Genomic DNA, 18718 nt, shown 5'->3' with positions numbered 1-18718 from the left:
GTCTGAAATCATTGATATCACTATCACCATCAATTATCATTCTGGGTCTGAAATTATCAGTGTGATCAGACGGGCGCAATAGCCGAGTGGTTAAAGCGTTGGACTTTCAATCTGAGGGTCCGGGGTTCGAATCACGGTGACGGCGCCTGGTGGGTAAAGGGTGGAGATTTTTACGATCTCCCAGGTCAACATATGTGCAGACTTGCTAGTGCCTAAACCCCCTTCGTGTGTATACGCAAGCAGAAGATCAAATACGCACGTTAAAGATCCTGTAATCCATGTCAGTGTTCGGTGGGTTATGGAAACAAGAACATACCCAGCATGCACACCCCCGAAAGCGGAGTATGGCTGCCTACATGGCGGGGTAAAAACGGTCATACACGTAAAAGCCCACTCGTGTATATGCGAGTGAACGTGGGAGTTGTAGCCCGCGAACGAAGAAGAAGAAGAAGAAGAAGATCAGTGTGATCAACATCAATCATCATCATCACCCGTGGGTCGGAAATCATTATTATCACCTTTTTTTTTTGCCCTTGTCAAAACAAAACTTTTTTGGTTCTTGGTGTGAAGCAATCATAATTATATACATTTTTGGTTTCACTCAGAAGACTGCTTTAGTGCTTACAGTTCAGCCCCCCCCCCCCCCCCCCCACCCCCTCCCGACCATCTATTTATTAATTTATACAGGTAAAAGAAAAAAAAAAAACAGGGCGCTACCCTGTGGTGAAGCACTATCCCCTGGTACAGCAGCCCAAATTTCACACAGAGGACTATGTTGTGGCAAAAACGATTTCAGTTTCAGTATCCCAAGGAGGTGTCACCATACAGACAAATCCATATGTACTTCACCCCATCTGCTGGGCAGATGCCTGACCGGTAGCACAGACCAATGTGTAAGTCATGCCTTGAGTGCATGCATTTGTGTACCTATTAGAGTGAATTTCTTTTACAGAATTCTGCCAGAGGACATCACATGTTGCCATGGGTTCTTTTTCAAGTGTGTGCTGCACACGGGACCTCTGTTTATCATCTCATCCAAATTAGACTCTCAGTTTGATTTTCTGGTCAAACTTGGTAGAAAACACGAGATCGGGATTTGAACCCAGACCCTCTGGGACACTGTACTGGCAGAAAAGTGTCTTAACCATTCTGCCACACTCCTCCTTACACACACATCACAGAGCACAACCACCATCCCAACAATGTAGCTGGGGAACAGGAGGACTCATGTCTAACACAAACCAACCAACTTGGTAACAAAACCCCTCCACTCCCCCCAGGCCCCCTACCCCTTACCTGCTGATTGTCCAGTTGGGCCATAGCCTGTTCAAGGCTATGAGTGAAGGTGGCGTTCATCTCTGCCAGAAGGGCCTGAAAAACCGTCACATTGTGCAATGACCAATGCTGCTAGGTAGACACATCGATACATAGTGTTCTCCAAAAACAAGTTTATAAAAACATCATTAAAAAAATAAAACAAAACAAAATAAAGAAAAGCAGCAAAATAATCATAATGTGCAGGGGTATATCCAGCACATGAACCACATTCTCTAAGAAAACAAAACCACGCACAGACCTCAAACTCCTCATCGCCGGGTCTTCTCCTTTTTATGACATGACCAACGTCAACCCATTCAGGACACTGCTGCCCCAAGCCTGAGCCATTGCAGGCTGCCAGAAAACAACTGGTTAGAAAACAGGTAGTGGGGTGAAAAACTGGTGCAGTGATTTTAATTGCAGACAGACTGGCCAAAATCTTGGATTGATAATAGGAGATTAAAATCTAGCCACTTTCTTCATCGAAAGCATTGTCTTTTGGGATAAATCCCAATCATCTGGTTACTTGTCACTGTCACCATCATGGAAACTTCCTCCACCATATACTTCTAGTTTTTTTGTTTTTTTTACATTTTCAACATTAACATTCAAACAAAGATTGCCTAATGCAAATGAAGGAGGGGGGACTGGTGAAGGGAAGTAACTTGTGAAATATGGTATGGACTGAGAAAATATGACTGTGAACGAGTTTTGGACTCGGGAGTTCACAGTTACAAGTATACTCTGAAGTCAGTGCTGAGCGACACTCTGCTGTCATGAGGTATCTCAGAATTCGCCTCGTCGTTTTTTCCCTCCTACTTTCTTTCTTTTTTAAATATTTTATTTTATTTTATTTTATTGGTTGTCTGCTGATGACACTGTCTTGGTTGGTATATGTTTGTAGTTGCATTCTATGTTTCAACAACTCACCAAACTCTGACACGGATTACAGGATCTTTTTACAACAAACAACCACATCAGATGTATATAGACCAAGTCTGTAGAGAGAATGAACCTGCACTGAAGTGGGCAAGTCAAAGCCACGACATGCAACACACAACACACAACCCTCACCTCTATATCAGGGACGTCTGAGGGTGTAGACCCCCCTTCTCTGCCTCCTGGGCGCTGCAACACACACACACACACAACATACACATCATCATCACATGCATTATGCAAGCATGCACATTGCACTGTCGGGAGAAGGGGAGACGTGCACGATTTTGTGTGGTTTAAGCACGAGTCTATGTGACAAGTGACTTTGACAGAGGTGGAAAGGGTGGGTTATTTGTTTCTTCTCTTACATCTTAGGACAGTATTGAAGATGGATCTATCTATCAGTGTTATAAGTGTTACCAGTGAGAAAGTTCCTGTGATGACTCATGACTACTGATTCTGGTGTTTAGAAAAAAAGAAAAGAAAAAAAAAGACAATCATTTTATATGTGTGAAGTTGATTACTTTGTGTGTTTTACTCTTCCTGGTCACAGCTCAAAAGTTGCACTGCAAATTATTGCCATTGGTAGGATAATTCAAGTTGTCTGACCTGACTGAAAAACAACCACATACATCCACACAGACAGAGAGAGACAAAGACACATACACTGGCAAACAAAAAAATGTATGACATCTGTCAAGTCTACCACAAACATTCTGCACTTTTAGCTCAGTTTCACAGTGGACATCAGGCAATATTTTTCTTCTGTGACGAAAAGCATGCTAATATCAATAAACACACACAAAAGTCACACACACATAAACAAAAATGCACGCACACACACCAGAATATGATACAGGAACAACAGACAAGCAAAGTGACCAACACAGACAACCCCAAAGATGAAAAGAAAGCCACACAGCAACAAACAGTGATGGACAGACAGACAGACAGAGAGTGAATGATGACCCACCTCGAGGGCAGTGATGCGACTGGTCAAGTCCTTTATCTGAGAGGTGAACGACGACTGTGTAGACTTCAAGGACTCCACCGTGGTCTCCACATGACCTAGGTCAGACCCAATATTCGCCACCGTCTGCACACACACACACACACATGGTTTCAGTTTCACAAGGAGGCATCAATGTATTCCGACAAATCTATATATGCTATACCACCATCTGCTAGGAGGGTGCCTGACCAGCAGTCAGACCTTGAAGTTGAATGCATGCATGTACCTTTGTGTGACGATCAAGAGTGGATTTCTTCCACAGAATTTTGCCATAGGACAATGCTATGAGTTCTTTTTCAGTATGCCAAGTGCGTGATGCAACAGGACCTCGGTTTATTGCCTTATCCTAACGACTAATGCTCAGTTTGAGTTTCCAGTCAAAAACCGGGAAGAGCGAGAGCGCGATTTGAACCCAGAACCTTTTGGACATTTTACTGGCAGATAACCATCTTACCATTCTGCCACTGTCCTCCTCTGTTCTACAAAGTAACTTACATACATTATTTTTTCATATAAAATATAAGTGCTTCTGATAACACATAGGTATACATCCCTGACACTTTGAAAATGAAAAGGACACACTGCATGCTCACTAAGCAGGTTGTTCAAAGAATTTCTGGAACAAATGCATAAAAGGAGTAAACATAGCATATTTGGGGCTTCTGTCTGATGCTATTTCCCCTCACCACTTCTTGGCCCACACATCTAGACGATTATGGCTACATGTGTCTAGCAATGCAGATTCTATTGCAGGGTTCCCAGGTGGTGGGCATGAAGCCAAAAAAGGACCTTTAAAGGACTTTATAAGGACCTCAAATCAGTTTAAAAGGACCTTTGCCGACATGACTTTACAGTACACCCCAATCTATTTGACATGCAGAACAGCAGACACTTACCTCTCATAAACGGAAGAACAGCTAATCCCATTTGACTGTCGTATTTAGTCTTTGCAATTCACGTCACTGTAGGCTAGGCCTAAGCAAAGCAGCAGCAGCAGGCGTGACTCACAGCCACTGTACCACGCTTCGCGTCTGCCACCGAGCAGAAAGCGCACTACTGTTAGGGCCTAGGCCTATAGGCTGTATCCTCCTACAGTAAGTACTGAGTTTCAGACGATCGCGTCGGCATCTTTCAACGCGCTTTGCAACTTGCGGTTTTGGTGTCGAAGGTGTTTCAGTTTCATTCTCAAGTCTCTTTCTCTTCATAAAACAGGACTTAACAGTACCTTTCATAAATTAAAAGGACCTCCTGATGAGTTAAAAGGACCAACTTGCTGAATCAAAGCACTTAAAAGGCCTTTTGACCAAAATCCAATTCCTAAGGACTTAAAAGGACTTGAAAGGACCCTACGAACCTTGTATTGGAATGTGCAGCATTAGAGTGACCCTCTGAAGGTAGACCAGGACCCCCAATCACAACAAAAACATCCCTGAGACCCACAAGACTGATAACTAATCATAAGCCGTGAATGTCTGTGAAACAACACAATGTTTGGGGTAACTGAAATGTTTCATTCTCACCCAGTACAGTATTTATACACAATTCTAAACTGTACTGAAGATGTCCACCATATCCACCTTTTCTTTTCCACTTAAAGGTTCACTGACCTGTTTCCTTTCCAATAACTTTTCATGTAAAACAAGAACGTCATGATGAGAACACCACCCACCTTAGCAACAGTCTCCGTTTCCTTGGTGTTTTCGGTGTTTCCTTTCTGTGGTACTGCAGACGTGGCATTCAGTGCCGTGATCTGTCACACACACACACACTGTCACGTTACACATCAAGTTCATCAACCAATCAGGCTGAATGGGTGGTTTAACAAAATCTTTCTTTTCGGCTTTCAAGGGCTACAACCCACCCAGGTCCACTGCTATCTTCTGGTTGGCTTTTTCATCTTATGACCATTTTAACCCTGTCATGCTGACAACCACACTCCATTTTTGGGGGTGTTCAATACAGGTAAATTCGTGTTTCCACAACCCAACTAACAACAATGGCAGAAGTAACAGAATCTTTAGTGTGTGTATTTGACCTTCTGCATATGTAGACACACAAAGGGAATTAGGGCAGTAGCAGGTCTGCACAAATCTTGACCATGAAGACCTGAAAAATCTTCCAACTTTAACCCACCAGGCACTAATAACAGGATTAAACCCAGGACACTGAAAAGTTAGTGGCCAGAGTTTTGGTCCGCAGTGCAAGTCTTAAGTATTCCAAAACAAAATAAAGGTAAATAACTGTTTAAAGGCAAAATGCCACTGACAAAAAACAAAAATATACAAGCATACATGAATCAATGGTGCTGACACAGAGTGAACACATATGGAAATACACATGCATACAAGTGTCAATGATGGTGAGATAGTGAAAACATATGGAAATACACACGCATACATGTGTCAATGATGATGAGACACTGAACACATATAGAAATACATATGCATACATGTAACAATGGTGGTGACAGAGAGTGAACACATACAGAAATATACATGCATAAATGTGTAAATGATAGTGAGGTCATGAACAAATACAGATATACACATGCATGCACACATGTATACAATAATACATACATGCCAATGATGGTAAGATAGTAAAAACATACAGGAATACACATGCATACATATGTCAATGGTGGTGACGATGAGTGAACACATCCAGCCCATACTGACCTGTTTCTGCATACTGCTGATGGTTCTGTTCAGGTTGTCCAGGCCATATTTGACCGTCTTCTGGCCCAAGACAGTTGTTGTGTTCACAGACTTCAGCTTGGTACTCAGATCTTTTAACTCTTCTGAGATGTCCGCATTCTTGTTCTCCACTGGGCACACACACACACAAAGTTTCAGTTCAGTTTCAGTTTCTCAAGAAGGCACCACTGCATTACAAAACAAAAAAAAAAACAACAAAAAAAAAAAAAAATCAATATATGCTACACCACATCTGCTTGCCAGATGCCGTGACTGGCAACATAAACCAACACGCTAGTCAGTGCATACACATATTTGTGGACCTATCAGGGTGTATTTCATCTTTTGATTTCTGCCAAAAGACAACACTTACGTTGCAATAGGTTGGTTTTCAGTGCGCCAAGTGCATGCTGCACACTGGACCTCAGTTTTGTCAATCGAATGGAGAGATGCTCAGTTTGATCTTCCAGTAAAACTTGGGAGAAAGGGTGAGACTACAACCAGATACAAACCCACAGCCTCATGGACACTATATTAGCAGATAAGCGTCTTTACCATTCTGCCACATTCCACAAACAGACACAGTGATGTCTCCACTGTTAATCTGAGCTTTGCTATTTCATACGTATTCTGTATTACAGACAGGTAACATCTGCTGTGAACTATCCAAAGTATTCCTATTTCCTACTATTTTTCTTCTTCTTCTTTTTTTAAAATTTTATACATTCAGAAAGGAAATGATATGAGCCAGTGTTGGGGTGGACACTATTCCTATTTAAACAATGTGTACATTTACCAACAGGTATGTCAGCCACTGGTCAGCTGGAAACTCTTCTGAGTATTCCTACTTCAATTTCAAACATATTGTGTGTGCATACAGATGGGTAGCAATGTCAGTGAATGATAGGAATGGAAACTATTCCTATTCCCAACATTTTGTGTGCATGCACAAAACCACACTCTCCCACATCCATGCAAATTGATGATGCCTATGCACTCACAAACACATTTTATTTCTTGACTGCTTAAAATTTTTTTTTTCCAATTCATCGTTCCCTATTCCTTTGTTCTGGAACAGTTCTCCCACATTCTCTCTTCCTGTCATCTGAACACACTTGTCTGTCCCTTTTTTTTCCTTTATTGGTTGTACATGTATCACAACAGCATACAACATCAGGAAACAGCAAATCAGCTCTGATCCTTTATCACTGTCAGCAGGGTTCAACTTCAAGTCATGATTAATTCAACACTCATGACTGCTTTATTGTCCAAACACAGGTACAGGAACTCTCCATTCGACAGGTGCAGACATTAAAATAAAGCGTAAATAAGATAAAGCTGAGTTAAGTTACCAGTAAGTTAAGAAAGTTTGTCAGACCCAGTTTTGATTATTTGTTCATGAAGTTTGAAGGCCATTCCCTTTCTTTTTACTGCAACATTCTAAGAGAATCTACCTGAGCACCTTACTCTTTTCATCAAATTCAAAATTAACTTTTAATTATTCTTATACAGTCTAAAAGCTAAAAGTTAAACTCAACCTGTAGTGAAAGTTGTTAAACTCAACCCGTAGTGCATGTTGTTAAACTCAACCTGTAACGCAGGTCGCTAAACTCAGCCTGCAGTAGTGCATCCAACCAAAAGCTGTTCCATCAAATCAACAAAACTTTCTACACAGGATATTTCAGCAAGCATTTGTTCCCACCCCCCATCCCCAAAAGTAAATATAGAACATGCATTTAATAAGAAACATAATTCAATCTCAGCCTCAAAATCCCTAACCAATGAGCAGTTTTACGAGCACACCATAACACTTCGGCTCGTTGCTGCTCTATGTGTTTACAATGTCTTTACTTGCTTTCGAGAATAAAATCATGTTTAACTAAACCAAATGCCCAACCTAGGTCGACCCTATCCTTCAGCAGGTTGTAGTCGTGCTTCAGCTGCAGGTGCATCCAGATGAGAGCAGCACAGGCCAGCAGACACAGGGTCACCAGCACCATGCAGGTCAACGTGTAGCATGTCGACCAACAGCCTGGGCTGGGCCACCTGAAATGAAACAAAGTTTTCAGTTTTTAAGCTTCAGAGAGGAAGCGTCGCATCTGCTCTTGAAAAAAGAAAAGAAAGAAAAGAAACAACAGGTACAGTTGGGGGCTGAAATGCTTAGCCTAGTGTTAACGTAAACTTTTCATATGCAACTTTTTCCTTTTTCTTTTTGTAAAATTAATCACTGAATTATTTACTTTCTGTTTTCACAATTCAATACAATGGAGGTGACATCAAATATCTTTGAAATTAAATGAGTAAAGTGTTAAACACAACTCATCAAATATACATAGCATAACAATTCAAGTAAACAATGTCAAAAGGAGGGGCAGACACAAAGTGGTCTGAATTTTGTTGTAATTTACAGCAAGAGAGAGAGAGAGAGAGAGAGAGAGAGAGAGAGGGAGAGAGAGAGAGAGTGTGTGTGTGTGTGTAATTATGAGTAACTGTCTCCAACAAATTATACATTTCATATTCATTTTGCATAAATGGAAATAAAAGGAAGCCCTGAATGCTCAACTCAGTCCCTCTGAACTAAAAATTCAAATATCAGTGACAGTGAAACTGGTCATTACACAGACATATTATATGTATTTTAAGTATATTTCTCACTTTCTGGGTTCAACCATGGGCCAACTGTCATTCCTGTTTCTGTGAAAATATATTTATTATAATTTTCCAAACACGAATGTTCAACAAAAGATTCCACTGTCACCAGAGTATCTTGTAGAGCTATCTATATACACTACCAGGACCCATGAAATTGATTACCAGAGTTACTACTGTCTAGTAGAGCTATCGATCTACACTATCAGTGCCAATGAAAATGGTATGTACAAGCAGAACTGTCAATGTGTACTGTTATATAAATGTAATATAAACATGATGTATACCAAAAAACAAGCCATAAAAGCACACTCAAGTACAAAAGAAGTTATATTTCCAAACTGGGGAGAAAGGAGAAATGCTGACATTGTCACTGTGATCCCATGACTATCTAACTAACTCTTAGTTAGTACAATATATTTATGGAGCTCACTAAAACAGCCAGTTTGATGTGACTACACCATCCATATATAACGCTGTAAATGAGGAAGTTCAGAAACAATGCCAACCGCACAAAAGCAATCAAGTCACAGTCTGACAGTGTAACATTACAGTTTCATGTTTATAAATACAGTTTTAATGCTTTTATTCCATGTTTTGTACAAAAATGTGTTGTTGTTTTTACTTGAGGGGGGGGGGGGGGGGGATGGAAGACCGTGATTGAGGGTGGAGGAGGAGAAGTTGGAGAGTTTGTGAAAGAGACAGAACTAATGTGTAAGTTTTATATATGATACAACATTATTTTTATCAATTTATGCCATACACTGATACAGCTTTCAGTTTATGTTATCCTGTCGCCCACAAGCCAGTTATCCTTGTATTCTTATGAGGACATTAAACTGATTTGACTGATTGATTAATTGATAAAGGCAATTAAAAGAATCAGGGAGTAGGAACAAATACACCACACAAAAAGTCAAAAACCAAACTGATGTCTGTCATGATGGACTAGATTTTACACAGTTAAAACTATGACTGGAGTAAACTGAGAAAAACAAACAAGACAGAAAAGCAAGGCAGCATTGCCTTGAAGTTGAAGCTGCATACCTTTCCTAACACTTTCCTAACACCACTACTACAGCTACTGCTAATGTGAATTCATATACTGCTACTGCGAATGTGAATTCATACAGTCCCTATTCTCTAAATAGTGATCAAGGCACTGTACAAAGACAAGTAACAGAAACACATACTCTCGCGCACACACACACACAAATTATTGCATGGGAAAAAAGTTTCTGCACTTGTTTAAAAACAATCTACCAACAAAATGTTTGCCACACTTATACATGAAGTTGATGTAGTAGTAGTAGTAGCAGCAGTAGTAGTAGTAGTGCTGGGACTGGCATTTGACTGCCTAGACCTCATGACCTTTATGTCCCCTTCAATATCAGTCTCCTTTTATTTGTGGGATACATATATGTTTTCTTTTACAAGTACTGTAAATCACTCATTAAAGTCAATAATTTTTTCTTTTAAATTGATGTTCATGTCAAGGAGATTTTTGAACACATTAGTATTTTGTGCAAGTTTAGTTTTGATAGGTTTGATGAACACAAACTGGTCCACAGTATGGCAAAAGGAGAACACTGGAAACAGTGCTGGTGGGGGCATCACGGGAAGGGATGAGACAGTCATGGAAACTGATAATGAAGTTGATAATGTTTAACAGTGTTTGAAAGTGGGTCAGTGGGTGTTTCTATTGTCTGTGTGACTGAGAGGGGATGGGGTTGGGGATGGGAAACAGGGAGAGAAAGAGGGTTTAAGGGACTAGGTAAGTGGAAGGCAATATGTGATAAAGAGAAAGCAGCTCAAGTGTACGATATGCGCAGAAAACAACAACAACACACACACACACACACAAACTCCCATTATACACACACACACACACACACACACACACACACACACACACAGCGCCCATCTTAGTCTTACCTTCTCCCCCATTTCTGATTCTCCAAGACGCTGAACTCCTCCACTTCAGACGAGTCCGAGTCGTTGGACGGAAGCAGCTCATGGCCACTCTGCTTCCGACGAGGAAGCTTTTTACCGTTGCTAACCAAAGCATCCAGTTGTCGCCGCTTTTTCATCTTTTTCGACGGCTTAAACTGCACGTTGGCTCTGGAGCCGGACTCCAGTTTGGCGAACTGATCGTTATCCAGCACGGAATAGTCGATGGTGCCATTCATGGGGCTGAAACTGCCGGGGAACTACCAGGAAAACGACGGGCAAAACTGATACTGTCACTGAAAACCCCGAAGTGACGTGACGAACTTGTCCAACCGGAAGTTGTCGAGGTTGTGTCGCCCAAGGTGTGTTTTTTTGTTGTTGTTTTTTTGTGAATACCACTCTTGCCCCTGTGGCAGAATGACTATCAAAATTCTTTTTCAATGCGATCTATTCCTGGTTCTTACAGGCCTGTTATTTTGTTTGTGATAAAAATAAAACCTGTGAACACCCGACAAACTTGAAATCAGGACCGACAACTCTTTTATTTACATGTGCCAAGTTTTTCTTTTTTTTTTTTTTAATTAGCTCCCATTTTCAGTTTTCCTTCTGGCCTCTTGGTCACAGATTAAATCCCTTTGGCCCCCTCCATCCAAATTCCATGCCACGCAACTAACTGTGGAATTTGCTGCTGTTCGTGGCAGTACGTTTTTAACCCTTTCCTTTCCCTTTCTTTTTAACATGAAAAATGTATTTTTCAAATACATTACACTCTCTGATAATTCTCTGATCATACATTCAAAGTTATTCTGCTCTTCTCAGTGATTGTAAAAATTATACAATATAATTTGCTTGTCAGTGAAAGTGTTATTTATACCTTTAAACTGAGTGCCATTTAAATTCTCCCTAAAAGACCACAGCCTCAAACAACTTGACCTAAAGGGCAGATTGCCAAGAGGTCATTAAACTCACCAATACAATCCTCTCTTAATATCAGCAAATTTGAAACTAAAAATAAAATACAGCAAATTATGTTTCTGAGTATAACACCCTGTGGTGATGTCTAAACTCTCATTCATGGATGAACACTCACAGTTGTTGGTTTTTTTTATATTGTTTTGTTTTTGTTTTTTTCCATTGTTGTTTTACTCTCTCTTTCTCTGTAAAGTTCTATACAGCCCTTTGGGTATGTTCAATTGTCTTTGACAGAGTTGATCTTTCTTTGTATTTATCATTGTGCAGTAGCCTGCTTTCCCTGGACCCTAACTGATGGAACAAGGTTCATTTTATCTCCTATTTAAGTTTAAAAAAAAAAAAGAACTTTTGATAAGCAAGATCCATCAGCATCCCACAAAGGTTTCACGTCTTCAATCCATTTCGCTAACTTTTGTTGTTTTACCCTCTTTCCCCTCACATATACATTATCAGACAACAGTGTGTAAATATCTATCTATCTATATATCTATCTATCTATCTATCTATATATATATATGTATATATATATACACATACAATATATATACATACAATATGTGTTGTAACTTTCTTAAATCTACATGTTTTGTGTCTTGATTTCATAAAATATTAAATGTTGTGACTGTCTGATAAAATCATTGACCAACAAAACAGCTCATGTTGTGTCATACCTTTATTCATTGTTTACTCTCTCAAGATCATTGTCAACCAGATGGAGCAGAAGTACATGGGATTATGGGATTAAGTGTAACTTAATGATATGACCCCAAAATGGGGCTAAGCAATATAAGTATGCATGCAATGGATTTCTTTTGTCCTTAAGCACAACAACATGAAAATGATTTGCATGTTTCAACTTTTATTTCATTCACTATTTGATCTGACTATCGGGGGGAGAAGAATAGGTCAACTCTTTCAAAATCTCTGATATATATATATATATATATATATATATATATATATATATATGTGTGTATGTGTGTGTGTGTGTGTGTGTGTGTGTGTGTGTGTGTGTGTGTGCACTTGTACTTGAGTGAGTCCTGAGTGAGTCCACGTGTGTATGCACACACATATATATATCCATACAATACACTAAATGCATGCGTTCATTTCTGGTCTTTTAAGTGTGTACATGATATAACGATCATTCTAGTAACAAAGTCTTCCTGTTTCTGTGCAACAGCATTGTACAACATATCAATGAAAAATACAACTGTCAAATACACTGAGAATCTGCAACACATGAGTCCCTCCATCCACCTTTCAGTTTTGACATGTATAATATTGACATATGGCCAGTTACATGGACAGTTTTCAAGAGCTGTACACAGGATGCATGCAAATTCCAGATTCTCTTTTGGGAGTTACACACTGACTGGAACAAGTCTTTGGTAACAAGTTCATTTGCAGAGGCATGAGGATCGACTGCTCCCACACCCCCCAAAAAAGGGGAAAAAAAGAACAAAATTTCCTTTCTTGGGATATCCAGTTCTATAAATAACAACTGACAGGACTGTCTTACACACACACACACACACACACACACACACACACACACAGAGAAAAAAAATCTTCCCAAGACAATTTGGGATTTTACACAATCACAGTAAACAAACGCGACAAAACAAATAAGCAGTGAAACACATACAATGTTGTGTGTGTGAGGGCGCATACATTGAGTGTTTGTTGTGAGTTATGTGTGGGTGCAAAGAGGCAGGGTTATGTATATGCGCATGTCAGCGTTTGCACACAAGTGGTCCACTTGACTGTACAGAAATAAGTGACCACACTTAAGAGATTTCCCTACCAGTAATGCTTGTTAATGTTACTTCATCAGTTCACGATATGGGATGAAAATGGCTATTTTCAATTACTATTACTTAGTATTACTGCTAGTATTACTATAAGGCATTTGATCCGATTTGCTGATATCACTAGTAAATAAGAGTAGTATCAACAAAAGCTGTCATATGGATGAAAATCTAAAGAATAAACTTCATATCCTGAATACCCCTGAAAACGGAGTATAGCTGCCTACATGGTAGGGTAAAAATGGTCATACACGTACAAATCCAATCGTTTACATACAAGTGAACATGGGAGTTGCAGCCCATGAACGACGAAGAAGAAGAATATCCTGAGTGTGTTGCATGCACTAGCATGTACACAAGTATGCGTCTGTGTGTTGACATTGCACGAATGTGTACACAGACACATCTGCGGGTATACTGTTTGTAAATTATGTTTGTGAATATGTGTGTGCATGTGTGTGTGTGTGCGTGTGTGTGTGTGTAGTTAATGTGCAAACATACATTTAATATTCATGTCTCTGTGTCTATCATCTCTAAGTCATTAGGTGATTAGGTTGTGAGAGAGAGAGAGAGAGACAGAGACAGAGACACAGAGTGAGAAACAAGAGAGAGAGAGACCAAGAGAGAGAGAGACAGAGACACAGAGTGAGAAACAAGAGAGAGAGAGACCAAGAGAGAGAGAGAGAGAGACACACACACTCACACAACACAACACAAAACACACACACACACACACACAGGAAGAGAGACAAACATACACACAAAAAAATCAGGACTAAGGACTGAGAGAAAGAGAGAGAGAGTACATTTGTGAAGCTCTCTCTCTCTCTCTCTCTCTATATATATATATATAATATGTTTATGTGTGTGTGTGTGTGTGTGTGTGTATGTGTGTGTGTGTGTGTGTGTGTGTGTGTGTGTGTGTTGTGTTTGTGTGAGTGTGTGTGCATAAGTGTGTCACTATGTGAGCATAAAAACTGCAAGACAGAGAGAGAGAGAGAGGGGGGGGGGGGGAATGGTAATCATTAAATAATTGTATGACAGACGGATTTCTTTACACATTGCAAAAACATGAAAAAAATATTATACCGAAATTCCAGAAATCCAATATTTCTGTAAATTTTGGCTTGATACATATAAAGTACTACAATCTGGATGTCTAGCTCTTACCACAAGCCCTGTTGCCATTGATGAAGTGACTAACACTTCTTTCCTACTTCACACTTATCAGTTACACTGTAAGAAACAAGAATATTGTTGAAACTCAAATCATTTGTTTCTAATATTCGCATCTCTTTCATTAGTTTCAGATAAAACTTTGTACATTGATAGGAAATCTTTTTTACTGTTTCTAATGTTTCTATTGTGATGGAAAATGATTGTTAATGTGTATTTGCCTGATTGCCTGTGTGGGCCTTTTGTTGTTTTATTTGTTGTTGATTTTTGTTGGATTTTTTTTTTGGTACTTTCTAAGTTCATTCTTGTTTTTTGTTGTTTTTTTTGCGCTTGACTTCATCAAGATTTTGCACCTTATAAATATCATTATTATTAGTAGTAGTATTTTTATGTATTTATCTATCATTATTATTATTATTTTATTTTCTAATTAATTAATTAATTATTTTTTTAAAATTATTTATTTTATTTATTTTTTTTCTCAAGGCCTGACTAAGCGTGCTGGGTTACGCTGCTGGTCAAGCATCTGCTTGGCAGATGTGGTGTAGCGTATATGGATTTGACTGAACGCAGTGACGCCTCCTTGAGCTACTGATACTGATACTGTTTATATGGTGTGTGTTAAAGATGTCAGTGTATTATGTTTCTATGCCCCCAGAGGGTACATGAAATAAACTCCTTGCATTGCCTTGCCTTGCCTTGCAATTACACACAGCACATGAAATACCCACATGTGTTGATATGATCCTTGAGCTCACTGATCTGCTGTTGGGTGAGATAGGTGACAACACCAAGAGTGATGATGGAAACAAGGAGAACAGAGAAGATGATGATCTTCAGAATCATCCATAGAGAGCAGACGCCATCATCTGACTGTCGCCGCAAGCCCCGCCTGAAAACAAATCACAATCATTCATTTAATGCTGTGTAATTTGTAATAAAACAATGGCACATTCTCTTTTTTTTTCTGAACAGGTGTTCACTCACCTGGCTTTCAGCAGCCGTGTGTAAAAACTGTGTCTGTGTATACACCTGTGTGTAAAATGCACATAACATAGACATATGTGCCTGAACCACGCTCGTGTGTATACACACACAGAAGATCAAATATGCATGTTAAAGATCATGTTATCCATGTCAGTGTTCAGTGGATAATGGATAAAAGTACAAATCCAGTATGCACACACCCTGAAAATGGAGTATGGCTGCCTACATGGTGGGGTAAACAAAACTGTCAATCATGTAAAATGTTACATGTCTGCCTGAGTGTGTAAACCTGAATGTGTGCATGCCTGAGTGAAATATCTGATTGAATTACACAGGAAATGAATGATGAGTGACGGGCGCCATAGCCAAATGGTTAAAGCGTTGGACTTTCGATCTGAGGGTCCCGGGTTCAAATCACGGTGACGGCGCCTGGTGGGTAAAGGGTGGAGATTTTTACGATCTCCCAGGTCAACATATGTGCAGACCTGCTACTGCCTGAACCCCCTTCGTGTGTATATGCAAGCATAAGATCAAATACGCACGCTAAAGATCCTGTAATCCATGTCAGCGTTCGGTGGGTTATGGAAACAAGAACATACCCAGCATGCACACCCCTGAAAGCGGAGTATGGCTGCCTACATGGCGGAGTAAAAACAGTCATACACGTAAAAAGCCCACTCGTGTGTATACGAGTGAACGTGGGAGTTGAAGCCCACAAACACAGAAGAAGACGAAGAAGAAGAAGAAGAAGAAGAATGATGAGCACCCAATGGCAGCCATCAGCCGGCTCTTCCCATGAAGGCAGCCTGTTGTGCAAATGACCCTGTGTTTGTAAAGCACTTAGAGCTTGGTCTCCAACCGAGGACAGACACTGTATAAGTATACACACCATTCATTCATTCATACATATACATCACTGAATGTGCGTGTTGATAAAAGAGAGACAGACATACAGAGAGAGAGAGAGAGTGAGAGAGAGAATGACAGACAGGTCACATTCACACACACACACACATGAATGATATATATATATATATATATATATATATATAAAGTGCATTAGATTAATAGGTTTTTTTTAAGAACTGACCTGACTGGGGTATATCTATACATATATAAGTGTTGTGTGTGTATGTGTGTGTGTGTGTGTGAGAGAGAGAGACAGAGACAGAGAGAGAAAGAGACAGAGAGAGAAAGAGACAGACAGACAGGGACAGACAGACAGACAGAGACACAGAGAGATGTATGTCTTTTTGTTGTGCTACATATTACCTGAACAAATGCTAGTTTAGGAAAACATGTGCCTCATTTCGTGACCTTGCAGTGATGTTTAGCAGTGGTGGTGGTGAGCCTGGCCAGGCATGTGATCAGAAAACTTTCAAAGACAGAAATTGGAGATCCATCATCTCTACATGAGATGGTCAGTTGATTTTTGCTATCTCTTATATCACATTATTTATTTTTATTTTTCTTTAAAGTCGATTTTCCTTCTTTCCATTGCGGCAATACCACCAAGTGAACCTTCCTACAAACCATCAACTGTGAAATGGTCGTGCAACCGCTTGGCATCTGCTTCGGGAACATCTCACGCATGCATGGATCAGTCTACCCCCATCGATTCGAAGTGAGAGACAGAAGCAATGAGTTTTTTGACAGCCTACCTTCGTTGTTTTTTCCCTCTGAGAGGCGGAAGTTTGAGATCCGGCACCGAGTCGCTTTCTGAATCTGAATAAAGTAGATTCATATAATCCTGAGAAGATGTCTTCCCATTCTTTGGCTTAGCACTGGTCATGTTGCTATCCATACAAATCCTTCCCTCAGCTGCCTTCCGCCAAACCCTCACTACTGGTCCTACCCACGTTCGTACACGTCGACTAATAAAGTTGTCTGCTTCAGAAGTTTGCCAACTTTTTCTTTGTGACGTCACAAGGGAGACATTAGTTTTGGTATCAAACAATATTTTATAAGGCAATTGAATGAAGGTATCTGTACATTTATGTTACTCAACGAATATTTACTAGTATTCGTTTGTTATCAAAGATGAAAAATAAAAGCCTGTTAGATAACACAACTTTTACAAATAAACACATAAAAAAAACAAAAGAAGTGCCCATTAAAGGGAGTCTACTCTTGCATACCGTCAGGAAATACGATGTCCCTGCTATCTTCCCTTCACCTTGTGTGTGTGTGTGTGTGTGTGTTTGTGTGAGTGTGTGTGTGAGTGAGAGAAAGAGAGAGATGGAGTGTGTGTGTGTGTGTGTGTGTGTGTGTGTACATATAACCTTTTTTGCAAACGCCATAACCTTGTGAGAGTCAGTCTTCAATATTATTTTTCATATATATTATAATCACTACTATTCTTGTTATTATTATTATCATTATTATGATTGTCATCATTGTTACTGGATGAAATGCCTCAACAGTCTAAGCTGTGCAGGCCTTCATGGGTTGTGTGTGTGTGGTTGTGGTGAGGGGGTTGGATTGGGGGATTGGGGGGGAGGGGGGGGGGGGGGAGGAGCCTAAGGTTTTCACTGAACCTGACAGCAATCAGTTGTGGTCAGAGTGGAGTATTGACGACCTGATGGCTGATTCCCTTAAGTTCAGGGCTTGGGTCTTTTTATGTTGTGGTGGTGGCTGCCGAAAGAAACAACAACACATGATGTTGCCTGAAAGCACCTTCAGATGGAAACCAAGTGGTGGAGATAGGCAGTTTCTGCCTCAGTTAGTTTCAGTTTCTCAAGGAGGCATCTGGATGGGCAGTTTCAGCCTCAGTTTCAGTTTCTTAAGGTGTCACTGCGTTCGGAGGAATCCATATACACTACACCACATCTGCTAGGCAGATGCCTGACAGCAGCATAACCACGGCAACGCACTAGTCAGACCTCGAGTGCATGCTTAAAAATTTTTGTGCACTATCAGAGCTGATTTCTGTTTCCATAATTTTGCCGTAAGAAAACTTTTGTTGCCATGGGTTCTTTTTCAGTGCGCAAAGTGTGTGCTGCACATGGGACCACAGTTTAGCACCTCATCCAAAAAAGTAGACGAGGGTGAGAGCAGGATTCGAACCCACATCCTCACAGACACTTTGTTGGCAGATAAGCGTCTTGCACATTGACTATTCCATTTGCTTTATGATGCCGGCTGAGACTCAAAGAATGATGCATGCAGTTTCAGTTTGTCAAAGGAGGCGTCACTTTGTTCAGACAAAT

At 40.1% G+C, this 18718-nt stretch overlaps 1 protein-coding gene across 2 annotated transcripts in view; it reads right to left on the bottom strand.

The window, feature by feature from the left end:
• The window catches only part of LOC143295491 (uncharacterized), a 35887-nt gene extending 18472 nt beyond the window's left edge, over positions 1–17415 (bottom strand). The window contains exons 1-7 of one of the 2 annotated variants that reach the window (XM_076607216.1): positions 17171–17415; positions 15254–15414; positions 5947–6095; positions 4938–5018; positions 3230–3352; positions 2392–2445; positions 1297–1371 (exon numbers count right to left, since the gene is read on the bottom strand). In XM_076607216.1, the coding sequence (XP_076463331.1) occupies positions 1297–1371; positions 2392–2445; positions 3230–3352; positions 4938–5018; positions 5947–6095; positions 15254–15414; positions 17171–17313 (786 nt within the window). In that variant the 5' untranslated portion in view covers positions 17314–17415. Of the gene's footprint in view, positions 1–1296; positions 1372–2391; positions 2446–3229; positions 3353–4937; positions 5019–5946; positions 6096–7861; positions 8011–10548; positions 10871–15253; positions 15415–17170 lie in introns of those variants that run through there. The other variant, XM_076607215.1, reaches the window with a different exon arrangement.
• Positions 17416–18718: the final 1303 nt, after the last annotated feature.

This window comes from Babylonia areolata, chromosome 20, assembly GCF_041734735.1.
Source record: "Babylonia areolata isolate BAREFJ2019XMU chromosome 20, ASM4173473v1, whole genome shotgun sequence".
Taxonomy (NCBI): Eukaryota; Metazoa; Mollusca; class Gastropoda; order Neogastropoda; family Buccinidae; genus Babylonia; species Babylonia areolata.
The sequence above is the reverse complement of the archived record's forward strand: the minus strand, read 5'-3'. Positions and strand labels throughout refer to the sequence as shown.